At 36.9% G+C, this 17905-nt stretch overlaps 3 protein-coding genes across 3 annotated transcripts in view; all 3 read left to right on the top strand.

Annotated features, from left to right (window-relative positions):
* LOC311305534 (uncharacterized protein) overlaps nt 1-1764 on the top strand; it is a 38181-nt gene extending 36417 nt beyond the window's left edge. Inside the window, exon 28 of the mRNA XM_084433306.1 lies at nt 901-1764. Coding sequence (XP_084289432.1) covers nt 901-1698 — 798 coding nt within the window. The 3' untranslated portion in view covers nt 1699-1764. The remainder of the gene's footprint in view (nt 1-900) is intronic.
* mep1ba (meprin A subunit beta a) overlaps nt 1-17905 on the top strand; it is a 507054-nt gene that overhangs the window by 328902 nt on the left and 160247 nt on the right. The gene's annotated exons all lie outside the window — the stretch shown is intronic.
* ttr (transthyretin (prealbumin, amyloidosis type I)) lies at nt 5360-8525 on the top strand. The gene is made up of 4 exons (XM_084432604.1): nt 5360-5519; nt 6674-6813; nt 7418-7553; nt 8021-8525. The coding sequence occupies exons 1-4, from the start codon at nt 5454-5456 to the stop codon at nt 8126-8128; spliced, it is 450 nt and encodes a 149-aa protein (XP_084288730.1). The 5' UTR covers nt 5360-5453; the 3' UTR covers nt 8129-8525.

Here is a 17905-nt window from a genome sequence, read left to right as displayed (position 1 = left end):
TTACAATTGTGATCATGATTTCGCTGCATAGCGTTTGTATGACTATTCTGTGGAAAATAAGTGAATTTTTTAAAGAATACCTTGGCAAATTTTTTTAACATAATGAAAGTGAATGAGGACTAGGGCTGTCAAGCTTCAAAATGGCAAATCATACATCATAAAAGTATCATAAAAAGGGTCCATATGACTATGTTCCATGTATTATTATTTACTTAGCATCTTGACATCCGTCCTAGGCATGTTTATGAATGAAGTAGCAATGTCCGTGTAACAGAGTTCGTTGATAAGGGAAGAAGGAGGCAGGAACCGGCGAACGATCAAACATAAACTTTCATCACAAAATAAACAAACACAAAACGAAAGTAAAGCAATAGTCCAGGTCTGGTCCTCTCTCGTCGCTCCTCCTTTTATGCTTCCTAAGCTCCTCCAAGAGAAACTCAAAAACAGTGCGGATTATCAATCGCTCCACCGACCTCACCCCGTTTTAACAGTCCTGCTTGCCACAGTCCGATTCATGATAAAATCATACTTTTTGAGTAAAACCTTTTCAATTAATCAGTTGACCCAATTGACCAAGCAAGTCGGAATGATTAATTCTTAGTTGGTTTTAAGTCAACTCACTGAATCAGTGATTTCATGGCAGCATTTGGCTCAGAAGGTTATCTACATTCATTCGTGTGACTTTGAAAAACTTGGAATATAAGTTATTTTAACCATTTTTGCAACAATTTTATAGCGCTTTTACAATCTTTTTGCAGTTTGACAACCCCAGCCTCATTTACTTATATTATATTGAAAAGAGTGGTCAAAATATTCTTCAAACATGCACTTTTTGTGTTTGGAATGACATAAAGGGTAAATAAATGATGGCAGAATTTTCTTTTCTTTTCTTTATTGCAGAAAGCAAGCTGTGCTGCAGCGAACCCTGCCCCGACAGACGGTCTTCTGGATTACAAGTACGAGGGTCAAGGCACCCCTGCTGGCTCTGTTGGATGTTGCAGCCTCCTTGAGTCTGACGATGACCTGGAGTTCCTTAACAATCTGGGGTCAAAGTTCCTTACATTAGCGGATATATGCCATCCTCCAAAGCCTTGCTTACCCCCTCCCAAAACTGAGCAAGTAGTCAAATCGGATGAAACCAGCTACAAAAGCGAGAGCACTGTCAGCACTAGCACCATCCAGGTTACCAAAAAGACTCAACCTCCACAACAGGTACAACAAAGCTCCGTTACCAGAGTTGAGACGGTTAATAAATCAGCCATGCTTCCAAGTGCCAAAGCAAGCCAGACACTATTCGTGCAACAGCAGCCTGTATTCTACCTGGTGGAGCAGCAAATACCAAACACAGTTTTTGTTGAGAGTCCCACTCAGGGTTTGTATGTAATAGATGGCAACCATGGGACGGAAGGTTTGATACTCCAAGGCAGAAACGTTTCAAAGACGACTCTGAGCCAAGGACAACAGGCAATGTATGTGATAAATGGAGCCCCTGTAGATGCTCATCAGCTGATTCAGTTGCAAACGGAAGTACAGGAACATGAGGCAGTGCTGGGATTTAGCCCCGTCTCATCTCCCATCGGAGCGCCTGGAGGTGTACTGCTAATGGAGACCCATTTTCACGAGAAAGCAGTGCAAAGGGAAACCAGAAGACCACCATTGTTGCTTGCTGATGTTCCAGCATTGGCCAAAAAAACATAAAAAGAAAACACCATCTGAGCTGCTAGGTACTAAGTAGTGGAGGCCAAACTAAAAGATACTGCGTCATCTAAATAGATATAAGGGACATCCAATAAGACAAGCATCTATGACAGAGTCCAAAATTAAGCCCCATTCGAGAAAAATTGGTCAAGTTGGAGTATAGTGCTGTGGCTATAAATATTTTGCCAGATTTCACAAAGATAGATAGATAGATAGATAGATAGATAGATAGATAGATAGATAGATAGATAGATAGATAGATAGATAGATAGATAGATAGATAGATAGATAGATAGATAGATAGATAGATAGATAGATAGATAGATGGAATTTTGTAAAAGATTAGATCACTTAGATCAAGTGACATTTAAAGGTATAGTGGAGGATCTTTACGAATTTTAGATAAGACCCGCCCTCTCCACTTTTTGAATAAGTTTGATTGATTCACCAGAATGATTGACAATTAGGAGGACCAATAGTATAGGTGATCCACCCGGAAGTAAAAAATCCTCCGCTATAGAGCTGGTAAGTCCCGCCCCTTCCGTAAAACCCTGCTGGACCTCTAGGTTGAAAAATCGTCAATGCAAGTGAATGGGAGAAAATAATTATTTTCTGGTCCCGTTTGAATTTTGCCATGAATGTGAACATATGTTGTCTGTGAATTTTTAATATAATGTTTCGTGTAAAGAATGCTACAATTTAGCTGGTAGAAGTTTGATACGGTTAGACTTTGTGTGAGAGCACTTTGTGGACTACAACTCTTCGCTGCTTTCAGACGGGAATCTGAAGAAAGAACAGCCCATCTGGTTTGAATGTTGACATTTGGGTACAAAACACACAGGCATCTCGATCTGTCTCCATAGATTATCGCAGCATTAGCACCGTGATTTGACAAGTGGAGGGAAATGTGTTATGGGGTGACGTCACATAGGCGACATGTAGTCTTTCTCGTTATGTCTTTTCCACAACTGCTAGCCAAAGAATCGTACAATATACGGTCAAACTCGTAACATGAAACATTATATAAAAAATTAACATACAACATATGTTCACATTCATGGCACAATTCAAACGGGATCAGAAAATAATTATTTTCTCCCATTCACTTGCATTGACGATTTTTCAACCTAGAGGTCCAGCGGGGTTAGCGGGACTTACCAGCTCTATACCTTTAACCCTGAAGCAAAATGCTGCTTTTCACTGAGTCATGCATGTAAAATGAGAACAAGCTTGAGAAGCACAACTTGAAAATCCAGCCACTTTGTCTTCAGCTGAAGCTATTTTTTATAAAAAATAGATAAATAAATTCCTCACTGAAAGATAATTTCTTGCACTGTTCAGTCCGTCAGAGAGAAGGGTGTGTCTATGCAGAGACCATCTGGACATTTGGCCCTGAGGTTCATCGGCATTCACATTAACAGACATGCATGTGGCCAGATGTTCTGACAGCTGATTGAGGAATCGTATGAGGCATAGTGAACAGTAAAGAACACTATGTGTGAGAGCTAAGTGTAACAGATGGAGAAGGCCTGTGGGAAGAAACTGTAAAGCATATAGGAAAAGTAAGAAATCTTCAACAAAATTTGAACACATGCTCACCCAGGATGTGTGGGTTTGAAATTGAAACAGGATGTGACTTTTCCAGATAACAAAAATATGTTCTAAGAATGTTTTGCTAACATTTTTCATTAGGTTATGAAAATGTTATTTTTGAATGTACTCTGAACATTGGAATGAAAAAAAAAAAACATTTTATATATATATATTCTTGGTTTTGCAAACATTAAGGAAATGTTCGATTTGATTATTCTTCAAACAATATGTGAACGTAACTTTTGAATGTTCTCTGTAATTCTCTATTTTTTTTTATTATAATTTTTTTTACCATCAATAAAATAGCAAGAGTCCAACAACTTTGTAAAATTAAGGGGTGGAGGGTAAATAACGGCAGAAAAATGATAAACTTTCTCTTTTTTATCAACTTCCAAAATGTATGTTTGTACACAGTGACTGTTTTCTTGTTTAATTTCATACTAATAATAGTAGTGATTCTGGTGATTATCCAGTGGTGATTTTTTTACTGCATGAATTAATGAAAATCTTTTATTACTGGGATTTCCAACAGTCTATTAATAAAGTCCTTTAATGCTTCAGTTCTGCGGCATCTTGTTTTTCAATTGTTACCGTTGTGAGTCATGTGTTGTTAACTTGACAGCATTCCCATTAAGCCCGAGGAGCTTTTTCAAAAACAAATTTAATTTTCTCTTTCCACGCTATCTGCTGAAACCTGCCTAACCAGCAGTTTTCAAATACAGTGATAAACCTGCAACTAGAGTCCTCATGCCACAGGGTATGAGCTGAAGAATTAGAATGAAAACTTTCAGCAAACATTAAACTGTCACTTATGATTTAAGACTAGGCCTACAAAGCATCCAGCATGCTTTGCCCAATTCAAACTGGATCGTGTGAATCACAATGATCAGAGCCTGCAGTTGCAACATGTTCATGTGGTCTCATTTTGTATCAGGAAGTATTGAGAAAAAATGAGCTAGTCCAGAAGCATCCTGTCCTTTCAAAGTAAGTTGGCACTTATTCCTGACACAAACACTTTTTTAACTTAAATGACTTCCAAAAAAAAAAAAAAAAAGTGTGTATCCTTTAAAATGAATATAGACTATGTATCTTTTTTCTGCTTTGAAACAATCTGTATTGTATAAAGCGCTATAGAAATCAATTTAAAAAAAGCATGGAAGGTTCGATTTAGTGAACCGCTTCGGATAGTTCATGTAAATTAACAGGTTCAAAATAATTATTCACCTATATATTGAACCCTCTGCACATATCAACTTGTCGAAATGTCGATGTTTTTGTTGTTTAGTATGAATTTACATGTTGAAGTTCGGTATTGTCATACTAATTGAGTGAATTCAAAACGTGCAAATTTTACTACACATCATTATTAGCTTGTTTGGCAGGCTATACAGTTTCAAAGCAGCTCCTTAACTCACTGACAAAAATAATCTATTACCATATCCAGATATCATCAGTGCAATCAAGTTGCACTTTCTGTGCATGAGACCAACAAGCCAGCATTTCGCAGAGACAAAGGCACCAATTAGATTTTTTTTTTTTCCTGTTTCCTTCCCCATGTTTTTTTTTTTTCTTTTCCTTGCTGTGCCTAAATTTGTTTTAAAGAACAATGCGATTGACTTCTGTATGACCCAACCACGGGCCAGTTGTGAATTTGTTATGAATCTTCTCACAAGCAAAGGAATTCTGCTGTTCTCCACTGATAGATTCAATGCCTTGAGCAATACAGCTACTCATGAAAATATGTGAAAAACAAGTGTGCACTCGCCTCTCAAGGGGTATCTGTACACTTTTCTTTGAACTGTCAATAATAGCTCAGACCCTCAAATTTGTGCTGCCCAGAAATATTTCACCAGTGAGCCTGAACTAAGGTCCTTAGAAAGTAAACAGACAATGAATCAGATCTCATACAGAATGGAGGAACTTTGGGAATTAGCATTCATGAAATGCACAAATTCCAAGGACAGTGGTGCTGTTTAATAGATATGGGCTGATGCCCTTGATTGTTTCCACTGGATTAACCAAATTGTATGGAGTTACTCATTCCCCTGTTTATTTACTGTGTCAACAGGGCGCCTCAGACACCCCCTCGGGTCATCTGATGACAGGGTCGGCAACTGTATAAAGGGCATTTTGGGTGCTATCTCCCACAGTTGTGCTCTAACATGGCTAAAGCAGTGATTTGTGTGCTTCTCCCATCTCTGTTTGCCTTCTGTAGATGTGCTCCAGTGGTAAGTTCAATTGCTTGTGTCTATAGAATGTCCACTTTTTTTTTTTTTTTTAATTAGCACTCAAATAACATTTTAGGATCATTAAAGTGACCAGTTCAGTGCTAAGAGAGAGTGAAATTGTATGCAGTCTTACATATGTTGTATGTCACGTAGCATATCTTATATGGAGTTCTAACCCTAACACTTAAAAATAAAGGACCATTAACATCCATTAAATCTTTCCGATTTACCAATGTTTCTTTAAGTGAAAAAAGATTACATTATTTAGATTTAGATACATTCTTTAGATTATTAAGATGTTCTTCATATGAAGAGAAAAATTGTACTTTTAAAAACTGAAAGGGTTTTTTGGGGGGAACCAAAAAATTGTTCTTCTATGGTATCGCTGTTACCTCCCCTTTTGGAACTCTTAGTTTTAAGAGTCTGCATAAATGGTATTTATTTATTAGTAAAATGTCTCATAGTATCTGACAGTTGCTACATGAAAGGTCACAACTGTCTGTGGCAGCCATAGGCTCTGCTTCAGCTAAATGTGCTGGTTTAAGCTCTTGAGAATAAGAAAGACAAGCCAATCAAAAACAGGCGGGTCTGCTGACGTCTTTGGAGGGCGTAATTTTGGAAAGAGGCTGTGAAGTGAAATGACTGAAATTTACAGCACCTTTAAGTTATATTTAACTTGGCATTGCATCAAAATCTATGAAATGTACCATGAAAGATAAAATGTCTCCTTAGTTGGCCCCTTCTGGGTGAGACAAGGTACTTTCTGTTGTTGGACAGGCTAACATAAAGATCGCAAGGTTATCTACACTCTGCCATAGTGCTGCAGTACAATCTATACCTGGAAAACACACATATACACGACTGTACGTCCATGTGGTCACTGACCCAACAAACGGCTCTGAGCTGATACATCGACTTCCATTACATTTGACAAGTATTCATTTAGCAGACGCTTTTATCCAAAGCGACTTACAAATGAATACAACAAGTGGTTCATCTTAAGACAAGATCATTAAAGTAACGATCAACTGAAGCACTAAAATCTGTTTTCAGGCCTTTTTTCAGAACAAAAAAGACTAAGCACCATGCTTAGACAGAAAACTAAAGAGCATTTGAATACATATTGATTGTGAGCCGCTTTGAATGTGTTCCAGGGTTTTCATGGTGGTTCAGATGCTCACTGCCCCCTGACGGTAAAGATCCTGGATGCCGTGAAGGGGATTCCCGCTGGAAATATAGCTCTGGGTGTGTATCGCCAAGATCAAATGGGGACATGGGAAAAGATTGCCAGTGGGTAAGATCACACTAACCATCATGCTCTATATTATACTAATTCTAGTACATAATAATAATGTTTCTACTATATATAATATAATTTAATCAATCATTTTAAATATTTCACCTGACCTAGTTAGAACCCAGCGGATAGATGACTGAAACTTTTCACAAATGTGATTGCTATTCATAGTAATTTTTAATAGGAATGTTGCTTCTATTTGAGCTCAGTTTGACTTCAGCAATGTCCTTTTTGACATTCACATTTTACATTTATACATTTAGCAAGGCGCTTTTATGCAAAGCAACTTACAAATGAGGAATTCAAGTCCTTGACATTATAACTCAAGAAGTGCTAGCAATACAACATTTCAAACATGTGTAAAGAAAAGATGTAAAGAAAATAGTGTGGAAATATATACATTTTGATCCATTTTTTTAATTCAAATGACAATTCAAAAACAAATTTGTTCCAGTGTTGGCAAAGTTAGTGCATTTTGTCTTTGTAGGAAAGTTTTGCCTGCTCTATTCACTCTGCTCAACATTTTCATTTTAGTCACATCCGCATGGTTCCTCTTGCCTGTTGCTGTCATTATCATTAATAAGCTCTTCCTCTTACACAGGAAAGTGGATATGACTGGTGAGGTGCACAACTTGATCACTGAGCAGGAGTTCACTCCTGGTGTGTATCGAGTGGAGTTTGACACTAAAGCCTACTGGAAGGAAGAGGGTCGCACACCATTCCACCAGATGGCTGATGTAAGTAGGGCTGTGATGACACTTCTACATTCATGAGTGTTTATTGGTTGCTAAGTGATAGGTTATTGTTGTATCAAGGCACCATTAGGATACATTAGGACGACTCTATAAAAAAAATATATATATCCTTTTTAAGAGCTATACCTACTAGACTTGCATACACTCTTGCAGCAAATATGTTTAAATTAATACCCTGAATGATTGTCTTGGATGTGAACCAAGAGCTATATTAACTGTGGGGAGGTAAATATTTAAGAACCTATATCTTGTTTTCTATAGACACACAGTAAATGGACCAGTTTTAGATAAGAGGATAGAGCATTCAAGGACAACACATGCACAGACATGCAGAGCACACAGACACTGACATAAAGAGTCAGTGAAGTGACAGATATAAAGACCCTTTTGTCTTTCAGGTGTGTTCGTGTTGTAAGGTGTTTCTCAGTGGCTCTTGTGTGTTTTTGCAGGTGGTGTTTGAGGCTCATGCGGAGGGGCATCGGCATTACACTCTGGCTCTTCTTCTGAGCCCCTTCTCGTACACCACAACAGCTGTGGTCGTCAAAGCACACGAGTGACATCACACAGAAAGTTGGTCCACATCAACTTAAACAGAGAAATTACTTTACATCCAGGGTCGAAGATTAACACCTTTTGTAATGCCAGGTTGAGAAATATTACAAGCGATTAAACTACATTTTTTTAAATTACTTTTTTTTTTTTTTTTTTTTGTCCCTGTGACAGTTGCATTAACATTTCGATTCCTGACATCTTAGCTTGCATATTTGTGAATATAATGCAAGGAATATTCCACACACTTAAAGTCCAAAAACGCTTATGCATCCTAGATAAACATTTTATTGTAAAATTCATTAGCATGAGTTACAAATTGTTTTCTGTATATATATATATATATCACGCACACCAATTGCATCAACTAGAGTCTGGCAATTATTAAATTCAATTTAAACCATGCATTATGTTGCAGTCTCTTTAGTCAAGTTTATTTGTATAGCACTTTTCACAATACACATCAGTTCAACGCGGCTTTGCAGAAAGTCGTACTGTTGTCAATAATGCCTTGGTATTGTATACCATAGAGCAAATTTTAGGGCAGGCGATATGATTCTATAAAACGATCACACAACGGATCCTCTGTATTTAAGATCTAGTTATATTGTATTTATAGTGTTATATACTGTATGTTACAGCACATATATCAGTGCCACATTGACTCATATGGCACATGTCTGAGCATTCAAAGGCAATTAAAGGGATAGTTCACCCTAAAATGAAAATTAAGTCAAAATTTACTCACCCTGGTGTTCTTCAACTGCCATAAGCCCTTATTCTTTTATGGACCACAATTTTTATTTATTTTTTTTAAAGTCCCACTCGCGCTTGACCTTATGATGGCAGTGAATAGCAACCAGCATCAAGCTTTTTAAAAGTGATGCGAAAGTATCGCAGAATGATCTCATGCGACACGTGCCATATACATCCAAGTGCTCTAGGGGTATACGATAGGGTTTTGTGAAAAACAAACTAATTGTATGTATTTTTTTAACAAAATTCTTGACCTTGGCCGTAGGTCTTCTGCGCAAGGCTGCACGACTTGCAAGTTCATGAGACTCTAACGCCACAGTTCACTCCGTCTTGACCAGAAAAAGCACGTTGTGAGAAATCAAGATTAACCAAAACACAACACTGTGAACTATCCCTTTAAGAGATTTAAATATTGGTTTTACTCAAAGCAAGAGTAAGTGATTTAAAAAATATATATTAATTTAAATAAGATTGGATGTTGCAGTTGAAAAGATGCTTGGGAGAATGTAAGGGATTTAGAAAAAGGTTGGTTTGTCATTAAGAAGGGTAAACAATTCTCAGAACGCATAAATTAAGATAATCAGGTGTCTTAAGTAAAACCTAGCCAGTTATTAGAGAGAGTCTAATGTGAGTTTAACATTTTACAAATTTAATTAGAAGTCATTTAAGTGGCAATGTTGAAAAATGCAGGGAAAGTTTTCATTAACATCTCTGATTGCAGGCAGAATTACTATAACATGATGACGTTCCTTACAGTGGAAGAAAATTACTTAAATCATTGTAAAGATTTTGGTCAAAAATTACTTAATATAAACAGGAAGCTTTTAGATTAGAAAATCAACATTGTTTTAATCTCTCAGTGAGCAAGGCAGAAGCGACAAGGAATGAAAGGAATGAAGAACGAAAAACTCCACTTTGGTGGTAACAGGCTAACTATTTATTTTCATCACATGAGCCGCATGGAATGGAGGGAGTGATCAACATGATTGATATTCAAAATGGTAAGCTTCATTTAGTTTGTTTATCTGCAGTCCAAGTTTCGGATTCTCTTAAAGGGGTCATCATCGGATGCCCATTTTCCAAAAGTTGGTATGAATCTTTAGAGTCTTCATGTAAAGTTTGTAATATACTTTGGTTAAAATTCCTCAATGGTAGTGTAAAACAACACCCTTTTTACCTTTTCGTTTCGGTGCATGTTTCTTTAAATGATAATGAGCAACTGCTCAATATAGATTATTGATACCAGTCTATATAGCCTACAGTTATTTCCTTGCACGAAAATGCAGAATGCACATGCTAGTTGGCAGTCAGCTGCAGTCTTTGCGGTGTGTTTGTGTAACCCAGACGTATGAGGAAGTTCTTTGACATTGGCTTGGTGCGTCACAACCTTTAAACAATGTCAACAAAGGATTAGTTCACTTATAACAAAATGTTATATATATACACTGTATATACTGTATATGTGTATGTATGTATATATATATATATGTGTGTGTGTGTATGTATATATATATATATATATATATATATATATGTGTATGTATATATATATATATATATATATATATATATGTGTGTGTATATATATATATATATATATATGTGTGTATATAATACACTGTATATATATACATACACACATATATATATATATATACACATACACATAAACAGTATATACAGTGTATATATATAACATTTTTGAAAGTGAACTAATCCTTTGTTGACATTGTAAGACTGCAAAGACTGCAGAGACTGCCAACTAGCATGTGCGTTCTGCATTTTCGTATATATACACGAAATTTATATATACATTTATTTATATATACACATAAATAATATATATACACATACATAATATGTATATGTATGTATATATATATATATACAGTGAGGAAAATAAGTATTTGAACACCCTGCTATTTTGCAAGTTCTCCCACTTGGAAATCATGGAGGGGTCTGAAATTGTCATCGTAGGTGCATGTCCACTCTGAGAGACATAATCTAAAAAAAAAAATCCAGAAATCACAATATATGATTTTTTAACTATTTATTTGTATGATACAGCTGCAAATAAGTATTTGAACACCTGTCTATCAGCTAGAATTCTGACCCTCAAAGACCTGTTAGTCTGCCTTTAAAATGCCCACCTCCACTCCATTTATTATCCTAAATTAGATGCACCTGTTTGAGGTCGTTAGCTGCATAAAGACACCTGTCCACCCCATACAATCAGTAAGAATCCAACTAACATGGCCAAGACCAAAGAGCTGTCCAAAGACACTAGAGACAAAATTGTACACCTCCACAAGGCTGGAAAGGGCTACGGGGAAATTGCCAAGCAGCTTGGTGAAAAAAGGTCCACTGTTGGAGCAATCATTCGAAAATGGAAGAAGCTAAACATGACTGTCAATCTCCCTCGGACTGGGGCTCCATGCAAGATCTCACCTCGTGGGGTCTCAATGATCCTAAGAAAGGTGAGAAATCAGCCCAGAACTACACAGGAGGAGCTGGTCAATGACCTGAAAAGAGCTGGGACCACCGTTTCCAAGGTTACTGTTGGTAATACACTAAGACGTCATGGTTTGAAATCATGGATGGCACGGAAGGTTCCCCTGCTTAAACACACAGAAGAACACCATCCCTACTGTGAAGCATGGGGTGGTAGCATCATGCTTTGGGGGTGTTTTTCTGCACATGGGACAGGGCGACTGCACTGTATTAAGGAGAGGATGACCGGGGCCATGTATTGCGAGATTTTGAGGAACAACCTCCTTCCCTCAGTTAGAGCATTGAAGATGGGTCGAGGCTGGGTCTTCCAACATGACAATGACCCGAAGCACACAGCCAGGATAACCAAGGAGTGGCTCTGTAAGAAGCATATCAAGGTTCTGGCGTGGCCTAGCCAGTCTCCAGACCTAAACCCAATAGAGAATCTTTGGAGGGAGCTCAAACTCTGTGTTTCTCAGCGACAGCCCAGAAACCTGACTGATCTAGAGAAGATCTGTGTGGAGGAGTGGGCCAAAATCCCTCCTGCAGTGTGTGCAAACCTGGTGAAAAACTACAGGAAACGTTTGACCTCTGTAATTGCAAACAAAGGCTACTGTACCAAATATTAACATTGATTTTCTCAGGTGTTCAAATACTTATTTGCAGCTGTATCATACAAATAAATAGTTAAAAAATCATACATTGTGATTTCTGGATTTTTTTTTTTTAGATTATGTCTCTCACAGTGGACATGCACCTACGATGACAATTTCAGACCCCTCCATGATTTCTAAATTTGAAATTTTATTTATTGATGAGGATAACCCCTTGAGATGAAACATCTCGTTTTCGAGGGGGTCCTCGAAACATAGACTAAGATAATACAACACATATACATTCACACACACAAAAGCTCTCCCTCGTCCCACCTCACCTGACCCAACAAGTCATTATTGGAAACAAATCCATGTATAAAACACATTGTGATGTTTGGATGCATGACAACATTTACATATACATATCTCAGACTCACACCCAAACCCATACTCACATATATACACATAAATAAGAAAAAAGGACAAAAAGCAACCCACATATTGGGTATAAAAAAAAAAAAAATCAAAGAAAACAATTACAATTTGATTGCAAATAAACAAAAAGAGATGTTTTGAAGGAACGAAAGGAAGTAACAGATCTTAGAGACCCAGGTAGACTATTCCATTCTGAAGGGGCTTTAAAATTGAATGCACATCTACCACTCTCTTTAGAGATGTTTGGCACAGTAAAAGAGAGATATTCAGTGTGTCTCAATCTATAACTGGGTCTATATGGAATTAAGTATTCCTTCAAGTAAGAGGGGTAATCATAGTACATACATTTGAAGATGACCTGATACCAGTGATACTGTCTTCTGGCTTTTGGTGATAATAAATTCAATGAGTCATACATTACACAATGGTGAGTAGTAAATGGGCATCTCAACACAAACCTACATATATTATTGAAAGCAACATTTAATGCTTTCAAATTTGCTTCGGATGCGTTTTGATAGACAACATCTGCATAATCTAGTATGGGAAATATTAATTGTGACACAATTCTTAACCTAATTAATTGAGTAAAACAGTTAATAGAACGATATAATATTCGTAAATTACAGTTAATCTTTTTTACTACAGAATTAATATGACACCTAAATGAAAGTTGGGAGTCAAGCCAAAGGCCCAGATATTTAAGTTCATCAACTTGTACAAGTAGAGTATCATCTAAGAATTTAATTGAAAGATTATTATCTTGCTTCCGTATAGCTGATCTAGTGGGGAACAATATACTATATGATTTATTCTTATTCAATAGAAGATGGTTAGATTGGAACCAGTGTTGAATAGCATTGAAGTTAGATTGTAATGAGGATTGAATCTTAGAAACAGTCACATTAGATGAATAAATCACTGTGTCATCTGCATATAGATGAATACAACAATCTGAGCAAATTAGAGGAAGATCATTAATAAATAAAGAAAATAAAAGAGGCCCTAAAGAAGAGCCTTGAGGAACACCTTTCTCCATTATTAAGGACTGAGATACATAACCATTTACATAGACACACTGACGTCTACAGTGAAGATAAGAATTAAACCAAAGTATAGAGTGTTTAGAAAGGCCTATCGCATATAACTTATCAAGAAGCAAATAGTGATCTACCATATCAAAGGCCTTAGTAAGATCTATGAATATTGCACCAGTTGACATGTTATTGTCTAGGGAGGATGAAACATCGTTGGTAAATTTTAGAAGAGCAGTAGTTGTGGAGAAATTTGGTCTGAAACCAGATTGATTTGGTGACAAAATAGAAAATTCATTAATATATTTAAATAATTGTTTAAATAATAGTTTTTCGAAGACTTTTGCTATACTACTAATGATAGAAATAGGTCTGTAGTTGTTGAGATCAAGTGTATCTCCAACTTTATGTATTGGTGTAACTCTGGCAGATTTCCACATTAATGGAACCACCGAGGTGGATAAAGATAAATTAAATAAATCTGATAAAGGAAATGCCAGTACATGAGACGCAAGCTTAATAAACTTAATCTCCAGACCATCTGGATCTGTACCATTGCCTGACTTTAGTTCATAGATTACCTGCTGAACATCAGTAGGATATATTGTAGCAAATGAAAAGGAACTGTTAGGCTCATCTGCCAAACCAAAGAAAGGGAAATTAGAAAATTGTGAGCTACAAATAGAGGAAAAGTGTTGGTTGAAAGCATTGGCAACTATGGAAGGATCACTGATAACCTCATTATTAACTTTAATTTTGGTAGCAATGCTTTTAGAAGAATTATTTAATAAAGAATTAAGACTTTTCCAGAAATTCTTAGAATTATTGAAGTTATTAGACAAAGAGTTTTTATAATAATTCGATTTAGCATTTCTTGTTTTAGTCGTACACGTATTTCTTAATTGTTTATATGAAGCCAAATCAACTGAGTCCTTTGACAGGCGGTACTTTTCCCATGCCTTATCTCTTTGTTTAAAAAGATGTATTAAGTCAGCATCAATCCATGGTAAATGTCGGCCCTTAACCTTTACTGATATCCAAGGGGCATGTTTATCAATTACTTTGAGAACTTCCGTATAAAAAAAATTCCAAGCATCCTCAACAAAAGGGATAAGATGGAACCTATTCCAGTTTATTTCTAATAAATCTTGGATAAAAAAGTCAGTGTTAAGATGTTTACTCTGTCTTATCCTGATCACCTTGGGTGGTAGACGAGGTAATCTAATTTTCCATACACAGAAGACCATGGAATGATCACTGAAGCAATCGGGTAGGACACCAGATTCAATAATTCTGTTAGAGTGGGTGACCAAAATCCAGTCCAACAAAGACTAAGTGGGAGAATTAAGCCTAAGTGGCAAAATAGCAGGGTGTTCAAATACTTATTTTCCTCACTGTGTCTGTCTGTCTGTGTGTGTGTGTGTGTGTGTGTGTGTGTGTGTGTGTGTGTGTGTGTGTGTGTGTGTGTGTGTGTGTGTGTGTGTGTGTGTGTGTGTGTGTGTGTGTGTGTGTGTGTGTGTGTGTGTGTGTGTGTGTGTGTGTGTGTGTGTGTGTGTGTGTGTGTGTGTGTGTGTGTGTGTGTGTGTGTGTGTGTGTGTGTGTGTGTGTGTGTGTGTGTGTGTGTGTGTGTGTGTGTGTGTGTGTGTATGCATGTATGTATATATACACACACTCACTAAAGGATTATTAGGAACACCTGTTCAATTTCTCATTAATGCAATTATCTAATCATCCAATCACATGGCAGTTGCCACAATGCATTTAGGGGTGTGGTCCTGGTCAAGACAATCTCCTGAACTCCAAACTGAATGTCAGAATGGGAAAGAAAGGTGATTTAAGCAATTTTGAGCGTGGCATGGTTGTTGGTGCCAGACGGGCCGGTCTGAGTATTTCACAATCTGCTCAGTTACTGGGATTTTCACACACAACCATTTCTAGGGTTTACAAAGAATGGTGTGAAAAGGGAAAAACATCCAGTATGCGGCAGTCCTGTGGGCGAAAATGCCTTGTTGATGCTAGAGGTCAGAGGAGAATGGGCCGACTGATTCAAGCTGATAGAAGAGCAACTTTGACTGAAATAACCACTCGTTACAACCGAGGTATACAGCAAAGCATTTGTGAAGCCACAACACGCACAACCTTGAGGCGGATGGGCTACAACAGCAGAAGACCCCACCGGGTACCACTCATCTCCACTACAAATAGGAAAAAGAGGCTACAATTTGCACAAGCTCACCAAAATTGGACAGTTGAAGACTGGAAAAATGTTGCCTGGTCTGATGAGTCTCGATTTCTGTTGAGACATTCAGATGGTAGAGTCAGAATTTGGCGTAAACAGAATGAGAACATGGATCCATCATCCTTGTTACCACTGTGCAGGCTGGTGGTGGTGTAATGGTGTGGGGGATGTTTTCTTGGCACACTTTAAGCCCCTTAGTGCCAATTGGGCATCGTTTAAATGCCACGGCCTACCTGAGCATTGTTTCTGACCATGTCCATCCCTTTATGACCACCATGTACCCATCCTCTGATGGCTACTTCCAGCAGGATAATGCACCATGTCACAAAGCTCGAATCATTTCAAATTGGTTTCTTGAACATGACAATGAGTTCACTGTACTAAAATGGCCCCCACAGTCACCAGATCTCAACCCAATAGAGCATCTTTGGGATGTGGTGGAACGGGAGCTTCGTGCCCTGGATGTGCATCCCACAAATCTCCATCAACTGCAAGATGCTATCCTATCAATATGGGCCAACATTTCTAAAGAATGCTTTCAGCACCTTGTTGAATCAATGCCACGTAGAATTAAGGCAGTTCTGAAGGCGAAAGGGGGTCAAACAGAGTATTAGTATGGTGTTCCTAAAAATCCTTTAGGTGAGTGTATATATATACTATATATATATATATATATATATATACTGTATATATATATACAGGGTTGGGGAGTAACGGAATACATGTAACGGCGTTATGTAATCAGGATACAAAAATCCAGTAACTGTAATCCGTTACAGTTACGTCAAAAAAAGTAGTAATCAGATTATAGTTACATTTTGAAAAAAGGGGGAATACTTTCAGGATTACAATGGTTTCATTTAAAACTAAATAAATAAGTATTTTGGCATAATAACACTATATTGAGCGCTGCTTGATTATACAGTAGTTCCTGGTTCTGTTGCCAGTAATGACTCACGTGTGCCACGCGCTGGTGCATGTGCAAATAACAGCTTTCTACAATCTCCTCAGACGCAGATTGAATCACTGCTGCTAGTAGAAACGATGCTGCCTGCGGCTAAAATCGCTTTTAATTCATGGAAATTCCGCTGCTATTTTGTAGAAATTAGGAGAGTCGCTTTTTTAGTACCCAAAATGTCCTTTCTTAATCTTTTCTCACGTAACGGGAAGTTCGCTGTCTAGGTAATGTCGTAGGGGAACTCCCACTGCCAACGCCCCAAGTTCAGTCAGGTAAATTAAGAAAGATCACGGCTTTACTCAACATGTAGGCCTATTTTAAAATAAACCAATATGTAGATTGTGTAAAAAATGTAAATGTTGTGTTTTCATTTTTTAGTTAAAAATTAGTTAAAATTAAACAAAATAATCTGTAATACCATACATTAGCCACTAGATGTCTGTATAGCCCTTTACATAAATATACATTCAGGCCTGTGTGTATATTTAGCAAATATTGTGCACTGGACCAAATTCTTAATAAATAAAAAATATATATATATTTATTTTTTAATAATATTTCTTCTTGCTTGACTTTATTTATATACGTGACCTTGAAGTAATCCAAAAGTAATCAGTTACATTACTTTCATATTATAGTACTTGGATTACGTTACTGAATACTTTTTTTAAAGTAACCCACCCAAGCATGCATATATATATATATATATATATATATATATATATATATATATATACATACATACATACATATACACACACACACACACACACATATATATACACATACACATATATACACATATATACACACATATACAGTACATACATATACACACATATACATAATTTTTTTTTTTTTTTTTTTTTTTTATTACTGATCGTTTCACTAGATAAGACCCTTATTTCTCGACTGGGATCGTGTAGAGACTTTTAAGTTGCATTGATACGGACATTTGAATCTTCAAACCATTGGTTGCCATTGAAGTCCATTATATGAAGAAAAATCCTGGAATGTTTTCCTCAAAAACCTTAATTTCTTTTCAACTGAAGAAAGAAAGACATGGATGACATCGGGGTGAGTAAATTATCAGCAAACATTTTTTGAAAGTGAACTAATCCTTTAAACATGAACAAATGTCTTTGTGGCTTGCCTGTAATAATACCGGGTAACTTTATTTCTTAAACAAAAAAAAAAAAATTCTCTTGCATTTGGTGCTTGGCAAGAGTTATTTTGGACCCTGATTACACCCGCTCACCCTTAAACCAATTGAAGAG

This window comes from Rutilus rutilus (genome assembly GCF_951802725.1).
Source record: "Rutilus rutilus genome assembly, chromosome: 15".
Lineage (NCBI taxonomy): Eukaryota > Metazoa > Chordata > Actinopteri > Cypriniformes > Leuciscidae > Rutilus > Rutilus rutilus.
This window is presented reverse-complemented; position numbering and strand designations above follow the sequence as displayed.

Bases quoted from the DNA above. Each gene is read 5' to 3' on its own strand.
- ttr (XM_084432604.1), top strand. From the start codon at position 5,454: ATGGCTAAAGCAGTGATTTGTGTGCTTCTCCCATCTCTGTTTGCCTTC. The intron at 6,814-7,417 runs GTAAGATCACAC...CCTCTTACACAG, and splicing joins TGGGAAAAGATTGCCAGTGG to GAAAGTGGATATGACTGGTG. The intron at 7,554-8,020 runs GTAAGTAGGGCT...GTGTTTTTGCAG, and splicing joins CATTCCACCAGATGGCTGAT to GTGGTGTTTGAGGCTCATGC.